We start from the raw sequence: 20,927 nt of genomic DNA on the forward strand, positions 1-20,927 counted from the left end.
TTTCATCGGTGTGTTTGATGGCCTAAATCTAATGGGGTCTTTTACATTAACCTTACCTACGCATTGTGTTTTTTAGAAATTGATGCAACAGATTACAGTCATGCGCATCACGTCAGCCATCACTGCTACGGCACTCTGGTTGGCGGATGTGCACAGGGTTATGAATATTTTTAAATATGTGTGCAGTCGAAGTTTCCGCCACGCAAAGCAGCACTGAAGTCCAACACCCCTTCGAACGTTTCGACTTATTATTACAACATACCATACATGTTTCTAGCAGTTATAAAAGCCAATAGTTTTACACTAAAGGTCCATCCAGTAATGTTCCTGCAAGTGTTTTTATGTATGATTGTGTCCCAACATCTATTTTCATTCAGGAAAGGGTCTTAAATGGAGAACTTGCAGGAACTGTAAATGTCTAATGTTCAATACAGGACATGCAAAAAGTGAAACACATTTAAAGTGTTTTTCATTCTGCATGAATGCAATCTGACTGGTTTGTATGTCAATCATCAACACACCTTTAGACATCTGAAATAACGGGGTACATATTTTGAGTTGTAATGATTGTTATTATTACTTCCTTATTACTTCAGAGAAGGGGATTTACTGGAGACTGATAGCTAAATGATGTGAGCAATATGTAGTAAGTCTAAAAGACCAACATTGCATCGTCTTTACGTCTCATTGGTTTGTTGTTGATGTGGACATATTAGTCGAGTTCTAAAGAAGCTGGGTTCCTTGCGTTCCTCCATTCCTTCTCTCTCTCACTAAGTGTGGCCTGTAATCCGGGTTTATGACCTGTGACACAAGAGGGATGTTGCTGATTACTGGTAACTCGGTGTGGGTTACGAGTCAGGAGGGAGGAGTAAAACACGATGTGGCACAACATACCCGCACACACCTTGGTTGTTCTACAGAAAGGAAGTGTATGGAGGACATAGAAAGATGAAAGAGAGATTGAAAACTCAGTGGAGATTTTAGACTTGTTTTTTGAAGAGGGAAGTGCAAAGAAAAAAATGGGAATTTCTGTACGAAAAAAAATTAGAAGGAAAAAGCTAGAGTGAGAAGTAAACAGTATTGTTTCATGTGCTGTTCTGTAATGTCGCTGTGTTCTACTGTGTAATTTGTGACTGGAATGCTTCTTATATTTTGATGTTCATCCAACAACGCCTGTGAGCCGTTTGTTGTAGTGCTTGATGTTTTGGTGGACTGCACTGGACACACATTCAAAGTTTTTGCAATTTTCCAAATGACTACCTTCAATTTCTTAAAGTAGGTAGGGTCACTGTTTCTCTTATTTAGCTGATCTGGTTCTGGCCATATGGAATTCTACCAGTTTTACCAATAGGGCGGTGGCTGTGTCACAAATAGTGAAATCGGCACAACGACAAATGATGGTCCCAACTCCTTACTAAGGCAAGAAAGATTCCAATACACTGAACCCTGAGGGAAGGCCCACTGTTGAAGGGAAACCAATTTCGGGATACCTCTCATGAAGCTCAGAGAGAACACCAAGGGTTTGCAGCACTATCAAAAAAGAAAAAAGGGAGCTAATTGGAAAAAACTAGAATATTGGACACGTTTTCAGTCTTCAGCGCTTGTTAAGTACACAATCAAAGTGTCCATTCATAGTTTTTGATGCCTTCAGTGATAATCTACAATGTAAACAGTGTGGAAAAATAGAAAATAAAGGACACGCATTGGATGGGGAAGGTGGTTCTTAACTTGTACTGTAACTGTTAATCTAGAGAAAAAAAATCTGTTTATAATTAATGTTAAATTCACTTTTTGTTTTAAAGAGAGTTTTTTATTTTATTGTTTGCCTTAATTAAGAATTGAGTAAAAGGCCTCAATCCAGATGTGGTTTTCAAAACACAATAATTCAACAGTGTATAAAGTTATGGCAGCCAAGCGTAGTAATAAATAAATAAGTTTTGTCTTCCTATCTAGCAAAAGAATTATTTTCAGCATTAGGGAAGACAAACTATAACCACATGTAAAACGTGATTCGTTTTTTCAACTGGAGTTCTATGAGTTTAAACAAACTCTTTCTGTGCTTTTGCATCAAACATACTTAATATTTGAAAGTAAATAAACTTTCCCTCCAGTATTTTCCAAGTTTTTATAGCAACTATTCTAAATGGCAACTATATTATAAACATATTATTATATATTAAGAATGAACATTGGAATTGTATGAATCAAAACGCCATTTTATTGCATTCTGGTGAATTTTTTCGGAACAACTGCTTCCTTTATGCATCAAATATCTTTTAGTCATGTAAAATATTATTGGTATTGAGTTAATTTAATTGCTTTATGTTCAAAACTTTCTGCTAAACCTTCCACGTGTTAGGGGATGTTATTTTTAAAGGAATACATGCACATCTCTTCAAACAATTGTTTTTTGCTTGCACAGCATTAAACTCTTTGACGTTCATTACCCAGTGATTATTTAGGGGCGGTGGTAACCCCCATCCCCCAAATACTGTAATAATGCTCTATGATATGAGGCATTTACTACTTTAGTTGCTTTCCACCTAAAGGCAGCTGCAGGTGACGGAGGTTTCTGTCCTCTTGTTGTGAGCAGTGTCACCTGCTATGGCAACAACAACAACAACAACAACAACAACCAAAACAACCAACGGGACAACAAACAACGACAAACAACACGACAACAAAAAAATCAAAACCATTCCCCGCCCAAACTATCTGTTTTCATAAAGAGGAAGGTTGTTTTTTGATTTCTTAAAGTAAGGACACAATGTATGAGTGAGTTTACATATTTTGTGTGAATGGAGACGGGCAATGCAGCCAAAGTTAAACATTATAACCAAAACAATGAGCTAAAAGATGCTAAAAACACTAAAAATGTCTGTGGGTTAGCAGCGAAGTGGGGTCAAAAGTTTGCGGCACCAAGGTAAAAAAAATTATGAAGGTGGCATCTAAAGAAGCAAGAAAAGATGGGGAAACATCTCAAAAAGACATAAGGACAGATTAGGAAATTTTATATAATCAATCATAAATTTTTTATATATCGTTAGCCTTCCTGCTTGTGAGGTGTCAACGGTTTTCAAGTTTCAGTTTTCTAGAACAACGGTGATCACCCCCATCTGTAGAAGAAGCCATGGTGCTGATGTTGGGGGGGGGGGGGGGGGGGGGGGGGTTCAGATGAGTCTGGGAATTTAAACCCTGAAGACTTGACATACCGTCTTTCCAGGACGATGATTAGCGAACATGCCATGAACCGATCAGGTATCAGCTTCCAAAGGGGGGGGGGGGGCATGCCATGAACTTTTGGCGACGCCCAAAAAATGTTTTTTGGTTTTATGTTATTTTGAAGGGTAAATGTGGAAAGAAAATCTAACTTTTTGGGAGTATTATACAAATGTCTAATCGTCATTTGATGCCTTTTGGAGATTTCTTGTTCCATCTTTTCTTGACTTCTTTATGCACATGAATACCAATAATAACAGGGGTGCGAAAAACTTCAAATCTCCACTGTAAATAGAGCAATTTCTTCCCATACACGTTCCATCTGGACCACTGTGATTAGGAGTTTCAGATCTATCTATTGTAGAGAAAACTAGGGGCACAACTAAGTGAGCAAACCCAAAAATTAAGACTACAAAACAGTCATCTTTATTCTTTCTGTACACGATTCAACAGGACACATTTCTGCATCAATTTCAATATTTGATTCATGTTGCATTGAAAAAGACTAAAATCAAACTGCCGCAACTAAAGAGTATGAAAACTGTCACATCTAAAGTGCATAAAATGCTCAGTGTATTGAGAATAAAATATTATATATATATATATATATATATACTTATATAATATATATATATTATATTTATATCTATATCACATTCTCATAGACAACTGAAAAAAAAAAACCCTCACGCTGTACAGTTAATATAATTCATATTATCATCGCGAAAAAAAAAAAAAAAACCATGACAAACTAATAGGTAACTGAATCCCATGATTTATAAAACAAAAGAAGCAGAATCATGTAGAAACACGACAATTATTAGGTGTATAAGCACATGAACACATGTAACACCCCCCCTCCCCCCCGACGGGGCAAAGGCCCCGGCAACTTCAGAAAAACACACACATGAAAATTAGACAAAACACAAAGACAGTTAAAAAAACAACTTTCAATTTGACAAACACATGGCAGCATTTAGGCAAACACGCTCAAAATACACACAAACACACCAATTACATTAACGCACTGCACAATATAGATCGAAACGAAAGCACACAAAACCCCCAAACCAACTGAAAAAAAAACAAAGTGCGCATCAATGCTCAGGGGGCATCTAGGGGGGCGCTCTACAAGGGAACAGCTGATATTCACAAAAAAAAACAAAAACCCCCAAGGGGAGAGAGCACTCGGCCGTTATCAAGTTGGGTATGGGCAGCTGGAGAGATCCCGTCTCATGCATCCCGTCCATAGACTGTATTGTACATTAGTCATCTATTAAATGATCTAATAATGTACAAGTTTATTATCCTAAAGCATAAAGCTTAAACTTTAAAATAATGTGCTATTAGCTTCGTACTTTGGTATTGGAGTCCCTGTTTTGAACTACACAGTAAGGCAATCATGCTTAAATGAAACCATAACTTTTTCCCAGAAGATGCTACTAAAACGCGCTAGCAGTACTGTGTTAATATGTGCGGGCGTCAAACAAATGGAGGTTGCTTTTTTCAGATGGCTATAATATTGTAATTTGGTGAATGTTATCGTTTGAATACAGCCTTGACAGTCATTGCAAGTTAACGGCTAATGCTGCAAAAAATTGACAGATATTTATACTATAAAAAACCTTATGAAAAATAATTATTCTTAATATACCATTTTTTTATTATATTGTAAAATAATGTATTATAGACGTTTTTGGATTTGTAGGTGTAGCTCCGCGGGCCTGACACTCACTGTAATACAGGAGGCGATTTGACGCCAGGCTAAAAGCCATTAATGTCACGTTAACAGGTTCTTACGTTTTGGTATTTTTTCAGGTGACAGAGTAACCATTTGATTCTAATATGTGGCAAGTTTATCCAAATAAACAGCGAAATTTTCTGGCAACAACCTTAGAGAAGAAAAGCCGCCACGTATTCTACTGATGATCCGACCCAAACGGAATCGCTCATTGTTTTTTACAGTTTCAGGGCCAGTTGGAACTCGGTTCGGAAGTAGCAAGGTAAAAAAAAAAAAAAAGGGGGAATCCAAAACAGGGTGAGTGGTAAAAACTAAGAAACGGGCTTACACCAAATATCCTGACGGTGAACTTGGTTCAGTCAGCGCAGCGCCCGTCTCAGTGTGGCGTGGCTGGTGCTGGCGCCAGCGGCCCATTCTTTTCACAGATGGACAGAGCCAGTACAGGAGCAGGGGGCGTACAGCTCCGGATCGACACTGCTCCATACCAGTTGAACAATGTAGCCACAGTCCTGTCGATGTGGTTGTTGGGCGCGCAGACCCCTTCCCAAAAAACTGCAGGTAGTGTAAAGAGGGGAGGGAAAACGTCAAACACTGTTCATATGTAATGGATTGGGAATTTGTCTATGGTATAGTATAGGTGTATATATATATATATATCATGATAGGTCTATGGGTAAGGAAAGGGGTCAGAATGGACAATCATTGGGCTTCTTTTCCAATCCTTTTTCAAAAGGGGTCTACAGGTTTTCGCTTCTTGGTGATCTTTTGTACATATCTAGTTTCTTTAACCATTGGGCTTGTCTTCCTCGAAAGTGCGACTTTTTGTTTTTTGAATTAGTCTATATGTTATTAAGCTGTTGTAGTGTCTTTTCAAAATGTTTGTTGCTTTTCCCCATGATGGTTTTGGCATTTTTTTCTGCGTCTTTTAACTTTCTTTTTTTTGTCCCCCCCCCCCCCCCCCCCCCCCATGGTTTGAGGCTTTGCAGGACATTTTTGTCATTCTGTGCAAACGTTTCTTTCATACATTATTTTTAACGCTATAAAATTCAAAGAAAAACATCCAAATTGAAGCAAGAAAGTAGTGGGCGGGTTCATTTATTTTTGTGAAGCGCGGTTGTGGGAAGAATCAGCGTATCGCTCAAAAGGTGTTTGAAAGAGAAACCACTTCTTGTAAAGACATTGTTTTTTTAAAGGGTCAAACTTGACACGAGGGGCAACGAAGGATTAATGGTTCAAAAAATAAAGATTCATCCACATTTATTTATAAGCAAGAGAAATATCCTTTGTGGTGTCTAAAAATTCAATACGAAATAATGTTAACAATCAGATCATGAGCAGGAAAATCAGTTGGAGATAAAACAATACGTTCGCAGCGGCCAATAAAAGTGGTTAAGGGGTCAAAACATGGAAGGTACCGATGTGAACATTCCCCAGAAATCCTCTGAGAGAGACGAGCCAGAACAACATGAGGAAAAAAAAAGAAAAAGTCTCAGCAGGAAATAGAGGCAGGGAAGGGAATGTAAAGGGGACAAAAAAGAAGGCAGTGAAAGGTTAGTGCATTTTCAAACATGAGGAAGAGAATCAGTGATTATTCAGAAAATATGTTGAGAACAAGGTAGGAAAAGGAACTTTAGGAGAGCAAAAACAACACATGAGGACAAAAACAGTAAGACCGGCGATGGTAAACAAAGATGTATCTGTCGACAGTTCTCTGGTGCTTTGTTTTCATCAGGAGGTCACGAGGGCAGGGTCACTGCAGCGCTCTGCAAGCAGTTTAACAGCAGTTACCATAACGCTGCTCAGGCTTGCGTTTGCGCAAGAGCAGGCGGATGTAACGCCAGCTGTTTCTAATACATGGATGCATCTACACACTCACTTGTCATTTCTGGTGTATTACCACATGCTGCCCTGTTCATTTACAATTAAATAAGGGACACTAGATAATGTACAGCAAACAAACTTTTGATGAACTGCTGAGATTTTTGTTCGTATTACTTGTTATTGAGTTGTGGATGTTTTTGGATCCTTTGCATGACACTGCAAAAAGCGCTATCGGACAAAGCGCGTCTACTAAGAAAATTGTATCACTTTACTTACTAAAATTTATGTGATCAATTGTAAAATAAGAGGAGGAGCGGAAGACTCCACCATGGTCTTATAGCACAATGTGTAAAAGGTCCATAGCATCTTGAGCTTTGACTGTTCCTACTATGATTCGAGTCTTTATATAGACCTTGTGGTCGCCTAATACTGTCTATCTGAAGTACTGCTTTTATATAGACGTTAGTGGTCCCTAATACTGTATATGAAGTCTATCTTTATATAGACCTTAGTGGTCCCTAATACGTATCTGAAGTCGCTTTTATATAGACCCTAGGGTCCCACTAATACTGTATTATGAAAAGTTATTTTATATAGCCTTAGTGGTCCCTAATATGATCTGAAGTCTTTCTATAGACCTGAGTTGGTCCCTAAACTTGTATCTGAAGTCTTACCTTGTCCCTTATTATATGGAATCCTCTTTCTGATAGTGGTCCCTAATACTGTATCTGAAGTCTCTTGATATAGACCTTAGTGGTCCCCTAATACTGTACTCTGAAGCCTCGTGTAATATGCCCTTAGTGGTCCACTACTACGTATCTGGTCTGCATTTGATATAGACTTAGTGGTCACCCATAATCACTGTATCTGAAGTCTCTTTATATAGACCTTGAGTGGTCCCCTAATACTTGTATCGGTTCTCGTTTGTACACTTAGTGGTCCCTAATACTGTATCTGAGGTCTCTTTTATAGACCTTAGTGGCACTAATACGTATCTGAAGTCTCTTATATAGACTTAGTGGTCCCAAATACGTACTCTGAAGTCATCGTATATATATAGACTTAGTGGTCCCTAATACTGTATTGAAGTTCTTTCATATATGACTTAGTGGTCCTGTATGTATCTGAAGTCTGTTATATATAGACCTTAGGGTCCCCTCATACGCTATGCGTAGTTTTATATAGACCTAGTGGGTCACCTGTACGTATCTGAGGTCTCTTTTTTTAGGCACCTTAGTGGTCCCCTAATATGTATCTGAAGTCTCTTTATTCATACCCTTCAGTAGTCCCTAATGATGTATCTGAAGTTCTGTGATAGAGGACCGATAGTGGTCACCCCTAATGATGTAGCTGAAGTCTCTTTACAATGACTTAGTGGTCCAATACTGTATTGAAGTCTTCGTATTAGGACCTTAGTGGTCCTAATACTGTATCTGAAGTCTCTTTGTATATAGGCCTTAGTGGTCCACCTAACTGTATATGAAGTCTCTTTTATATTAGACTTAGTGGTCCCCTAAAAATGTTATATGAAGTATATTTTGATATTAGACCTTAGTGGCCCACTATACTGATCTGAAGTATCTTTATAGAGACTAGTGGTCCCATAATACGTATCTGAAGTGCTTCTTTATATAGACCTAGTGGTCCCGTTAATGTATCTGAAGTTCGCTTTATTATGACCTTAGTGGTCCCTAATCGTATGAAGTCTCTTTCTATCGAACACCTGTGGTCCACATACTGTATCTGAAGTCTCTGTTATTAGCCGTATTGGTCCCTAATTATGTATATGAAGTCTCTTTCATATAGACCTAGTGGTCCCCTAATTAGTATCGAAGTCATCTTGTATATGTAGACATTATGGTCCACTAATACGTATCTGAAGTCTCTTTTATATTAGACCAATTAGGGGTCCCCGAATACGTATCTGAGTCTCTTTTTGAAATTAACCCTTGGTGCAGAATTAAATTCCAGCACTAGAGCCAGTCACAAGGAGCTGTTCATAGATGTGCCATATGAGCTAGTAGCTTTGAGGAGGTGGGGGGACCTCTAACGGGGCACAGAGTTCCAGATCGGCCAGCTGAGCTTGTCATTTTTTCAAATGGCAGCGCAGAGCAGGATACCCGGGGCTCGGTTACACTATCACCATTTGGACCATAGGCAGGATGAGGAGAACTATAGATTAATGTAAAAAAAAAATCACTCATGAAAGTGATTTTTTTATTGCAATGGGACCTTGAACGAAAAAATGAAAAGTGTCGGAGAAAATTAGGTAAGTAGTAGTTTTCCATAATCCGCTGACGGAAAGACAGCAAACAAAAACAAGCGAACCTAGAACATGACCTCCTTCCAAAATTGGTTAGATCATTCAAAGTGCAACAGCAACAGATAATGGTCTTCAGGTAGCTTTTTGTCCACCAACAGTCCAAACCCCTAAAAATTCAGTTACAGTGAATGATCTGCAGAAGAAAAGGCAGGTGACGGCATTAGAGAGGGAGAGGATGGGCTATGGGTTAAATTAGGGGACGACTGCGCACATTTTCACCATTCGGGAAATATTCATAGTGTTGCTCTACGGGTGTTCAAGGTGAACGAAAATAGTTTGGACCAGAATGAAAGAGCTGAGAAGGCGAAGTTTAACTGTGTTTATACACAATCACCGGTTGTGAGTGGTGTGAATGTTGCAACGTCAGTTTAACCCTTGTGTGTCGTTTCACGACGACTCTTTGAGGCGCGATTATTTTTCAAAAACTTTTCCAGTATTTTTGTCAATTTTTTCAACACGTTATGACGCTTTTTTCAATGATTGTCAAGTTTTTGGTTTGTCACACTACGTAACATGCAACTATTAACTTAATTTACAGTTATTTTTGGATTCTGGTCAATAAATATCTAGTTATAGGAAATTATACACTGTTGAGTTCCGAAAAGCGAAGAAAGAAAATTAGGAAATATGAGACTACTAAAAATAAAAGGAATGGATCGTTATGGTAATCACAGGACATGGAATATGTCAATTTTACTCAACACACTATTTCAAAAACACTTTCAATTTGTTTCAAATGCATAAATTGAATATATGTTAGACGCCCACAAGGAATGAAAGGAGAGATGTACTTGGCAAAGAGGTGTGTGGAATCAATAAGGTATTTTGGGACATATAAAAGAAAAATTGTGATAAGGAAAAACGGGTCAATCATGACACGAGGACAACATGGAGGGTAAGAAACTTGCAGGAAAGCAGTAGGAGTATACTGGCCCCTTGAAAAGGGCACTCATCGGCGTGCTTACTGGTGTGGCTTAAAAGTGGTGTGAAGTCCAGGAATCACCTTTTTTTGGTTCCTTCCAAATGAAACTCTAGTGAAACCCCCCAGATTACTCTTGAAAAGTTAATCCGGTGAAACAAGACAGTATTTGGTTTGCCCTTGTACTTTTCCCTCGACTTACTCACCCTCCCTGCTTTTACCCTCACTGGTGCATCTATCCCTGTGCCACATCACTTTGTATGTTGGCAACAAACATCAAACGTGCAGTGCAGGCAAAACTGAGCACAGAGTGTGTAGGTATGCGAGAGGTTCAAAGTTCAACGGGGTCCAATGATCTGTGTTTGTCCAAACGGTTGGAGCTAGAGGAGGGAACTGCAGAAATGTACGTTTATCGTATTGAAGCTCTTAAACTAGATTTGGGGAGTCCCAATGTGCAATGCTACATTACGTGTCTTGCTTTTTTTAAATATCGGTCAAGCTCTTCATATTAATGAATGAGGGAGAAAACTTTTAGTGTAAAGTATATGTATGTTTTGCAGCCCTTATTGACTTTGGGGTTATAGTTTTCTTGTATAGTATACGTTAAGTATCGTGTGGTTATATGGTCTGCTCCGTATGTTTATATATCAAGGTGAACAGTTCTTTTTTAGTTCATTTTTCATTCTAGAAGGCCACAGTTTCTCCAGTTGCCGCTCCGTCAGCTCCACACAAAGTAAGCTAAATTGTCTTTTTTTTTCAAAATATAAGTTGTGCTGTGTTGCTGTACAATGTGGTGGCATTGGGCGATGATGGCACGTGGGATACGAGTCCGTCGCGGGATTGGGAAAGGAACTCGGCAGTCTCCCGTTGACTTTGCTAGACGGGCTAGCTAGCAGGTGGCTCTCAAGTTTTCTGGTGTAAAATCAAAGGAAAACACAGAGGAGTAGGTGGAGAAGATGAGCTCACGTAGCAAGAAGATCTCCTGAGGACATCTCACGATATGAGACGATCATCGGGATGGGAAATCAACTCACCAGCCTCCTGTTGACTTTGACAGCCTGACTACGTTTTAGAAAGCAAAAATAGAGAGTAAATACAGGGTAAAAGGTGAAAAGGGGGAGGACAGTTTTCGATGAAGAAGTGGACTTACCCTCGATCAGCGGGGTGCATCCACCCATTTCACGATCCTCTGTGTGTCAGTCATGATCCGAACCAGAAGGCGTTCAGTGGCCTCTGGGAAGGAGATTCACAGAAAAGTCTGAGAGGAAACACCACACACATGCACACACACAAAGGAATGTAAGCAATGTAAGTAAATGCAAGTATAATATGATGGGTTTCGTGCAACAAAGACAGCTCAATGCCTGACCTTGAATAAATGTCGGATCTTAATGCTAATTTAAGGTTCATACTTGTAATTTGGGGTTTTCTGCGAACAGTACATTTTAAACAATGTATTTCTGAAGCGAGAGCACAGACAGGAAGTAGGGCATGGAAGTACTACGGATTGTGGGTTTTGTGTTTTTCATGGGTTTATTGAGTGTAAGCAAATGTAAAGAATAACACAAGGCCGTTAACAGTAAACATCAATGCCGTTTGGTGGTTTATCCTGTGGTGCAAATTCAGAATTCAATGAAAGGTGTTGTTCACAATGGACAATCAACTCTTAAAGGAGTGGTTCAAAATTAGTTTTTTAGTTTTATTCAACATTATTCTATCCACAGACATTTACGTTGATAGTCTAGCGTTATGATTAATTGCCTTCGTTGTACTGTGAGGGGTTGACTTTTTAATGGCAGGCTAGCAGATACTGTGGAGTTGGAGGACTGGATAAAAATGTTTCAAAACTCGTCTGCATAGATAAAAAAACACCATGGCAAACTTGGAAATAAGGGTTTAGTCCAAAGTTCCGAACCACTCATTTAAGTTGGTAACATGTAAATAAAGTGAGTGAAAGTAACTGGTACAGTTGCAAAAAACACGGTGTTTCTGAGCTTGGGTAGAAAATGAAGATGTTCTGCCTGATAAAACCCTTCTGTTATGTAGAAGACTAACACAAAGGACACAATCTAACGGCGTTCCAAAAACGTAACGGCACGCTTGTGATCGACACGTTGCAACCATGCAGCTGTACCTGCTCCTCCGCCGTGTGGATGATGGCCAGGTGAGCTCCTTTGCTCTGGCAGTACGACTGGGCTCTCGGGCCAATCCCTGGTGGTCCGGGAGGAGTGAAGTAACAGCTGTTGCTGAAAGAGATGCCAGTCCATGGGGCAGACGATAGGGGGCCTTCGTCACAGGTTTGATCACACTGGGAGCTGATGGCACGCGGGAGGAAAGCAAGATTAGGCAAATGGGAAGCAGCGCAGGAACATCTCAATACACACTTTACTCTCAAAAGTAATAGTGCTCTACTGTAGGGGCTAAAAGTTACATGCTTGGTACCAGATGTGGAGCTGTTTACTTTTGTGGTCTCTTGGTGGCAGGTTGGCCAGCAGCTCGTCCTCTTCTGTGAAGCTGTGTTCTCCTGCTGCAGTTTGCTGATGGAGGCGGTCAGAGCCGAGTGTTAGTCATGCGCTGCATCTGGACTCCCTTCAACATCGATCTGAGTTTGTTGCTTGTCGTGGAATAACAAGCAATGGTCCACTAAATGAAAAAATATGGTAACTTAATAATCAGTTTGAAAAGACTTAGGAAGAACATCTTGAGGACAAAGAAGTTGGTTGCTTTAAACAGAGCAGAGAGAAAACGGCTTCAGTTCCTCGTCGTAAAGGACTTTCTGACAGCAAGGTAAAGTGGTAAAAAATTCTAAATATAACCTACAGTTAAAACTGTTTTTTATACACACTGTACGTTTAGCAGCTGCTAATGCTGCTGCAGCAGAACATTGCTTAGTGTTGTGTGTGTACTCTGAATGCTTTTTAGGGTGGAATATGAGGCTATACAGACTTAATCATACACCTTTATCACATTGTTACCTGAAAGGTGAGGAAAACCGAATGAGTGGATAATAATCAAGCAAGGTGAGTTTGTAATTGAAATGTGTTTTCAGGCAGGACTGGATGGAAAAAAACTGCAAAACAGAATAACTAAAGACATTTAACTATACGCTAAAGTTCATAATCACATTATTTGCAACTGAGTGCATTATTAGATAATGGAATTGTTATCGTCAAATCATGATAGTTATCTAAATAAACATACAGCCTAATCTCACTAGAAAACACTTCAAATCTTCACTTTAAAATTGCTTGTGTCGTCTCACTTTCGCTCAGCTGGCAGATTGAGCTAACAAGCTCATTAATAAGGAGCTTGTCAGCCTTCTGACTGTGTGGATGTACCCAATCGGGCACAGTATTGGAAACATGCCTGAGTGTTGAAAAGCTAGACTAAGATCCTCTTTTTTTTTTTTTCCTAAAACTCTTCACTTCAGGCAATTTTTCATGTCAATGTACTCTGCCTCAGTTTAGTGGCATGTGCTGAGGATGAGGAACTTATTAAAACTTTAAATGTTAAACTGATTATTTAACATCTTCCTGTTTAGTCTCACAAAATGTTGCTTGGTAGTCTCCATGTGACAAACATGGATAAGACTGGTGTAGACATTTGCATAAGGGAAAGTGTACCAGCAGGAATAGAGCAAAACACAGGAATGTACATAATTAATAAAAAAAAAAAAGAGCAAATGTAAAGTGATTTAAAAAGAAAATCAACGTCAGCACATTTGCTCTAAAACTCAGCACCATACCACACATTTTTACAAGGTACATGTGGACTACTTTAACACACAAATGAGTGTAGAATTGTCTTCTATCTCGTTGTGGTGTGTCTGTACTCACCAGTGGCGGTGACAGCTATGATTGAGATCAGCAGGACGGACACAGCGCAGCCAGGCAGGAAGGCGACGATAGGCGGTAGGGCCGGGCCCGCTCGGCTGGGGATCACCATGACCGGAGATACTGGTGTGAGCTGCGGGTGGTGGCAAAGGGGGAAACAGGTGTTGGATGAAGATAACAAGCCAAGTATTTTAGATAGACTACTTGATCTGTTTAATGTAAAATAACCACAATATTAAGTCATTAAGTCAAGTTTCGAAATCATAACACACAACTCTTTCCCAAAACAATGTTGCCTAATTCAAAATAATATTTTTTTTTAGTTACTCTACTCATTTAGGTATACTTTTGCTAAACTATTGAGCAAAAGTGTCACTCACACTGGAATAGTGTTCTCTGTACTATTGCAACCGCACTTTACGAAACTTATTTGACGTCACTTACATTCAGGCTATCCTATGCTCACTGTGCTGTTTGCTTGTTGTGTGTGTTACTTGTGATTTGTTTGTCTTGCTTATTATGAGATATGCTGCTGCTGTAATAAGGAAAATTGCCCCGGCGGGATGAATAAAGTCTAATCTTACCGATTATTACAGTTAGTCCTCAACCAATCACTAATGGAGTGCCACGGGGTCATATTCTCAGCCCATTGTATTGCATTGTATGCAATACATACAATAGTATATTTACCTCCTAATGTGTTACTTAATGTCTATTTTCTGAGATAATACATATATATCCTTGGAATCCTCCAAACTCCGGCATCTAAGTTCATTATTAGTCTGAATTCAATTATTTTTCTGTGATGGACTATTGATTAGTCAAAATTCGCTGAGCTTTATGTGAAGTATATAATATTATATCATATTATAGAAACACAGATACTTAGCAATCTGGCTTAACAGCACATTGTCTATTCAACATTTTATTCAAACATTTTAAATGAAATAAGTCTTTCTGTATAGAACTAAAAGATATCTTCTAACAGTGAAACCATACCATTTGGTTAATCATTTCCCTTCAGGGAGCAAACAAGTAAGTTGATGTTTGTCTGCACCGATTAAAGAGATATTTTTACTATCACAACGGTCAGCAGCTGAGCTTGTTAATCATAGTGCATGACATTTTATGCCATGTTTTGAATTACTTTCAGAAGCTAGTAGAAGCTTTAATCAAACGTTAGAAATAAATGGAAAAATTGTGAATACCATTTAACCTGTCACCCATTAAACAACCTTACTGATGGTATTTTCCTGTGTTAGATTCTTATTTTATTCTAGATTTAATTTAAATTGCTAAAAAAACATGCTCAAGACAAGGTAATGATAATGAGGTGTTGTGTTTAGCAAGCATGACAAGTCAATAACAGACAAAAAGAACATGAACTCAAAATATAAGTTACATTGAGACTTTAAAATGCAAAAAAAAACATGCTTTTAATTCTCTATGCGAAGATGCAGCAGTTAGACAAAGACTGAGGTTGTATTGTTTGGTGAGTCCTTACCACTGAGTCTCACATCTGGCCTGCGGTTCAAATTGTCATATTAATCCTCATCGTCCATCAGTTTGGAGTACATCCCTCGCAGGCAGGGAGCTCCGTTGGTCGACATACAGGCAATGTTAGAAACTAAGTATTGAAATTAAGGTTTAAAAAGTATCAGTCTGATGGAAAGTGAGAAACAAACTCCCCGTCAAGCTCTGAGTCAGGGCCTTGGCTGCTTCTATACTGTTTCAAACAGTGATATGTCATCCCAGGTTTCAACACCATGGAGTCAAGCACACGGAGCAAGTCAAATGCAATCCGTTACAGTTTCAAAATAAAGCCCCTAATTAATGCACATGGCTGCCCAAGTTTGTTCACTACAGTTAAAAGTAGTAAAATCACGTAAAAGTGTAGTTTAAAGCTGCATTCAAAATGTTCTAAGTAAAATAGGGAATACAGGCTAGGCATCATTTTGCAGGTAAGAATGCATGGCCCTATCAGTGTCATTAGTAGCCATTTATAATAATTAATATATAAAACTGGACTGGATGTAAATAATTGCGGCCATGTGGCCTGGATCGGTGTATTTTCGTTCGTGGTAACAGCTAAATGCTGAAAATGGCAAGTTTTGTAGAATGTTTGCACCCGCGGGTTATAGCGTCGAACAAGACAATGAGGTTGGTTGTCTGAAATGCAACAACCAAAGCATGTTTTCTTTTCCAGAATGCATCAGTGGTGTAACTTTACTCCTACTCTGGGGAGAAATATAGGTTGTTTAAAACATGTATACATAAAGATGTTTTTCCATTGGTTGTACACTCAAATCCTGGTTTTTTTCCTCCGTTTCCAAAATTCTCCAATTCAGATTTTGATGGAGAATGGGGAGTTATGTGCAATCACAAGGGAAAAATAAACGTTCTCCCACCGTTATTTTATAATAGGATAACAAATACTCATAATTACATACACTATATTTCCTAAAAACACACTGCAGGTATTCAGATTTATATAAAGACAAGACTTTTTAAAGTATGAAACAGAATAAAACGAAAATTGTATTTACCACCATTCATTGTCAAAGTGAAGTAACCAATGAAAAAACAGAAGCATCTACTTGACTTTATATGAAGGCCAAACTTGTAAGTTTTCTGTACTGGTGGTGGCTTGAAGTCACTCTCTTGTGGCCAAACTTTCCCAGGCCTCTGCCGTTCTGACCTTTATCTTTAGAGGATTTTTATGGAATATACAGTATGTTTTCCAGAACGTGTGTGCATGTTGTGCTTTCTTCTACAGGGTTGTTAGACAAGTCAAAGTCTCTCCTTGGTGGATCAAACTTATTCAAGCATTTCCCCGGACGTGTGGACATGTATATACTGAGATTTACTGACAATCTTCATGGAGACCTTGTTTGCTTAGATTCAATGCAAACATGCAGTAGGTCATAGGGTATGCAAGATATTCCTGGATGCAGCCGCATAGACGAGGAGAGGCATTTATCAGATTTTTAAGATGGAAGATGAAGATTGTCATTACACAGTACACGTGATGCGAAATGAGGTGTAAGTTCCACAACTTAGGAAAAAGAAATACAGCCCGAAGAAACAATTAAAAACACCGTAGAAAAAGTCAAGATGTTTCCTATAAAAACATGATAATAAATAAATGCTGATGTGTGTGCGCAGAGCCTGTATAGTTATAATATACCAAGTCTAGAAAACCGAAAAATCTAATTTATAGATATCTAGATATATACCGTTAAGCCACACTACCACTGGAAATAGTGTTTTCTTTAGACTCTTATTTAAGAAGTGTATTTGGAACCTACTCGTAAAGAGTAGTTTTGATGTAGGTTCCAATGTGCTCTTGCTCAATCAACAACCGCTGAGATAACGTGTGTCACGTCTTGCCTTGTTTTCCCAAAAGGCCGCATTGTGTCCTGGCCTGAACGTCTGATTACCGACTTCAGTAGTTTGTATTCCAACTCGCTGCAGTGACTGAAGGTACTCCGTGACACACAGATTTCAGCGTGGCATATTAGATGGTGTTAAAAATGTTATGGCTTTAGAGTTTTTAGTGTTTGTAGGTTGTTGACCTCTTGTTCCGGGATGGGGTTATAATTCGTTGGGGCTGTGTTTGTTTAGCTGAAAGAAATGACAACAGGTGTTTTTATCTATCCCAACTAGATTTAATTGTGATTAACAACAACCAGATAGAAAGAAATTTATTGATCCACAAAAAAATGGGAGAAATCCCCAGTGTGCCAGCAACATAGCAGACACACAGACACATACAGGAATATCTGTACAAGAAATAAAGGATACAATGTAAGAAGAAATTTAAAATTTTTATCAGTGGGAATAACAATAAAAGTGTACAACTAATATTGGAAAGCTGGTAGATAATGTAAATGGGGTATGTAAATATTGTGCGAGTTAGTGGCCGTAAAAAAAAAACTAAAACTAAAACCTTGAGTTAAAGAATATGAGAAAAAACTTGGAAATAAATCAGCAAATATTTGATAGAAATTAAGGATGGTCTTTAAGGAAAGGTTTCTCTTAACCGGTGGCAATGTCATTTTGGACCAGAAATGTCAAGTTAAATAAAGTATTCAATTTGAACCTCCAGCGACAGCTGGACCCACATGGGATCATGTGTGCAACAGAGGTGAAACTCCGCCACACAGTTGTACTGTTACAGTAACTCAAATCTGAAGATTATGTTGGTTTCCTTTTTTCAGTTCCTACAAAACCATCTGAACCTTCTCTTCCACTCAGCCGGGCAGGTTGATTTTGGATATACAGCAATAATACAACCTCTCATGGTTCAATGATACATATGTATAGCTGGGTAGTTGTAGTTTAGTTATGAGATTCATATTTAATAACATGATAATAATGAAATTCATTCACCCTTATGTTCCAAATATTACCTTTTGTTTCAAGGTAATACTTTACAAATGATTGTTAATTTGGTCTTTTAACTGGAAACATGTACCATAGTTTCTGTGTAATAACCATGAATCCGTGGTGAAAATGCAAAATTGACTGTTCTATTTAATACATGGTAATGTAAACAGAGGCGTAGATATACCTTTACTAAGATCCACAGTCCACTCAAATACTTGAATAACCTTTAATGAATTACCTTTTAGGGTATTTGTTTAAAAAACATATCTTGTAAAAAACTTGATCACGGTGTGTTTACCTTTGTTGTGAAAGGTGTGTGTGGTGTGTGTGTGTGTGTGTGTCTGTGTGTCCTAGTGAAGTGTATCAGTCTCGCAGTAGCTTCCAGCTGCAGCAGTCAGTTCAGTTTCTGTTCAGTCTGACTGAGGGAGGGTTTTTGTACGACGCTTTTTCACTGTGTGAACACCCACTGACTGTTGGGATAGTGAAGACTCTGACAGTAGTAAAATGCGCATCTTCCAGTAGGGACTCCCTGATGGTCAGAGTGAAGTCAGAGTTGATCCATGCTGTAAAGCGACTGAAATCCCTAAGGCTCGTTCATCAGCTCTGGAAATTAATAGTTGGGAGTGTCCCTTCTTCTGTTGGTACCAGTGCAAGTAATGTTTTCCACTTGAACCCCCAAAAAAAACTTTAGGGCTGGACTTACAGCTGATGGAGACAGAGCCTCCAGAGCAGAGCTCCTGCTCCAGGCGAGTCACTGGTATTGACCGCTGGACTCTGAGGACACAGAGACAAAAACATAAAGCAGCCATCATGGTTTAGTCGGCTTCATTTCAGAGGGACGGATGTTAGAGAGGAGGAGGAGTTTGATTCTGGACTTACCTGTGAAGCAGCAGCAGAGGAGAGTCAAGAGAGGACGGAGATCAAAGTCATGTTTTTGATGAGGGGATTTCTGTGTCTTCTGTTGTCATGAAGGACAGCTGTCCGTCCTCCAGTGTCCAACTCTCAGGACTATAAAAGTCTCCCAGAGCATGGAGCATGGTGCTGCGATGCAAAGTGGATCTATATGGAAATGATCTGAGGACTCCAACAGGACAGGGTGTTCACGTACAACCACGTTGTAGAAACATACAAAGAAAGGTTAAGGCCAGAAATGGTGACATTGACTAACATACAAAACAGTCTAAGGGGGTGCAGGTTTAAAGCATTTGTTTTTCCATTAAATGTCATCCAGTGCTTTGTAAAGAGAGTAAAGCCACTTTCAGCTGAGATGACGAGTCATGGTAAAAAAATTAAATGGTTTTGAGAAGGATGGAAAGTACATCTTTCTATTTTTAAATCTCAGCCGACATATATAAAACAACAAGGATTCTGTTTGTCACATGCATTCATACATGGTAGAACAATGGTGCACATTGGTGATAATAGTATATGAGTTTAGAAACATTAGTTTGTGGATTCCAAAAGGTGACAGATAAGTCAGTCAGTAAAGGATTAAAAAACAAGAGTTTAGAGGGGAAATAGTAATAGGAGCCAGAACATGCTTTAATTGCATGATTAAGTATGGCCTTAAAAAACAAAACTAACCTCATTTATATGTTAAATAAAAGTAATCTGCATATAAAAAGAGCGCTATTGTTGCTGGACTCTGAACAATGCTTGATACTGCGCTGACGACGTATGAACCATCAGATGAGGATCAGTGAGAATAAAAGAGGTAAAGGTGCATTAACGTCTGCAAGGCAAGGGCACCAGTTTTTTGTATAGCACAGTTCAGCAGCACATGCCCTTCAAAGTGTTTCAACAAAAATACAAAACACAGTTAAAAAGTCCATACAAACACATTGAAAGTGGTTGATACATCAATAAATACACATAATACCAGAATTAAATAGAATGAAAAGTAGATTAAATGCAAGAGTGAATCACAATGGGGTGATGGTATAGCAAAAGGCCGTGTAAAAAAGAAAGTGTTCCGCTTTGATTTTGAGCGCTGAGAGTTAGGTGTTGGACTACAGTGTTACTGGAAGGTTGTTCAAGATGTGGAGCATAGAACCTGAACGCAGCTTTTAGTCCCGACTTGGGACGGCAAAGAGCGCTGTCCCTGAACTTAAAGATCTCTGTGGGTCATAGTTTACTAGCGATTCCAAGGTAAAGTGCGTATAAAACGTTTAATGATAATAAACAAACAGGGGTATTTGAAAATCTACTGTTTGGGAACAGGAAGCCAGTTGTCAGATTCGGACGAGTGATGTGATATTCTTGGGTGTGAGTGAATCGGGCAGCAGCGTTTGAGACAGCGCAGGAATCAGCTGCAGCTGTTTAAGAGACTTTTTAGGAATACCTGTAAAGACACCGTTGCAGTAGTCAAGTCTACTGAAGATAAAAGCATGGACAGGATTTTCCAAATCCTGTTGACACATAAGTCCTTTTACCCTTGATATATTTTTGATGTGATAATAGACAGATTTTTACTGACTTAACGTGGCTGTTAAAATTCAGGTCAGAGTCCAAAATAACGCCAAGATTTCTGGATTTGTCTGTTGTTTTACACATCATTGTTTTAGGTAAACAATTGAAGTAAATATATTTTCGAAGATGGAAAGTGTAGTATGTCATATTTTATAGTGTGTGTGTGTGTGTGTGTGTGTGTGTGTGTGTGTGTGTGTCCTCAGTGAAGTGTAT

General features: G+C 38.8%; 1 pseudogene and 1 gene segment (V, D, J or C); one reads left to right on the plus strand and one right to left on the minus strand.

The window, feature by feature from the left end:
- LOC116701490 (immunoglobulin kappa light chain-like) overlaps window positions 1-20,927 on the minus strand; it is a 37,286-nt pseudogene that overhangs the window by 6,104 nt on the left and 10,255 nt on the right.
- The window catches only part of LOC116701491 (Ig kappa-b4 chain C region-like), an 18,502-nt gene continuing 12,500 nt past the window's right edge, over window positions 14,926-20,927 (plus strand). The window contains 1 exon segment of the C gene segment in view: window positions 14,926-14,951. Coding sequence covers window position 14,951 — 1 coding nt within the window.

Source organism: Etheostoma spectabile, chromosome 14 (assembly GCF_008692095.1).
Source record: "Etheostoma spectabile isolate EspeVRDwgs_2016 chromosome 14, UIUC_Espe_1.0, whole genome shotgun sequence".
NCBI lineage: Eukaryota > Metazoa > Chordata > Actinopteri > Perciformes > Percidae > Etheostoma > Etheostoma spectabile.